This window comes from Anarrhichthys ocellatus, unplaced genomic scaffold (assembly GCF_004355925.1).
Source record: "Anarrhichthys ocellatus isolate YVR2014 unplaced genomic scaffold, GSC_Weel_1.0 scaffold160, whole genome shotgun sequence".
Classification (NCBI taxonomy): Eukaryota; Metazoa; Chordata; class Actinopteri; order Perciformes; family Anarhichadidae; genus Anarrhichthys; species Anarrhichthys ocellatus.
In genome coordinates this window covers 14536-15038 of record NW_022280190.1, presented here as the reverse complement: position 1 = coordinate 15038, position 503 = coordinate 14536, and the positions used below count along the sequence as shown (strand labels likewise).

General features: G+C 47.5%; 1 protein-coding gene across 1 annotated transcript in view; it reads left to right on the top strand.

Annotated features, from left to right (window-relative positions):
• Nucleotides 1-436: 436 nt before the first annotated feature.
• Nucleotides 437-503, top strand: part of myo18b (myosin XVIIIB) — a gene marked incomplete at its 3' end in the record, with an annotated part of 14506 nt that continues 14439 nt past the window's right edge. The window contains exon 1 of the mRNA XM_031878064.1: nucleotides 437-457. Within this exon, the coding sequence (XP_031733924.1) occupies nucleotides 437-457 (21 nt within the window). The remainder of the gene's footprint in view (nucleotides 458-503) is intronic.

Below are 503 nucleotides of genomic sequence, written 5' to 3'. Positions count from 1 at the left end.
AAACATGTTTATGTTTCTGACTGATTTGATCTGAAGGAATGAAATGTTTATTATTGACATTATTTTTGACTGTTGTCTCTCCTTCGTCAGGTTGTTTGTCTCTGTCTGCGCACACACACACACACACCGCCACTCTGACATCACATCTGGCTGTGACCCCTGACCCCCCCCCCCCACTCCTGAACCCACCCCCCTCCTCCGTTGAAACCATGGCGCTGTCTTCACGCTTAAAACTGTGGGAGCAGAAGGGAGGTGCAGAGATGCTGCATGCTGCGTTAATTGAACATCTAATGTGTGTGTGTGTGTGTGTGTGTGGTGCATTGATTACATGGTGAGTGGACTCTCTGTTCTAACCCTGACTCATCATCATCATGTGTTAGTCATCCTGCATGTTTAGAGCTTTTTAAAGCTGCATTCTGTCACTGACATCTGAGGCATGAAGCCGGTTCAGGAGCTTGTGTGTGTGTGTGTGTGTGTGTGTGTGTGTGTGTGTGTGTGTGTGT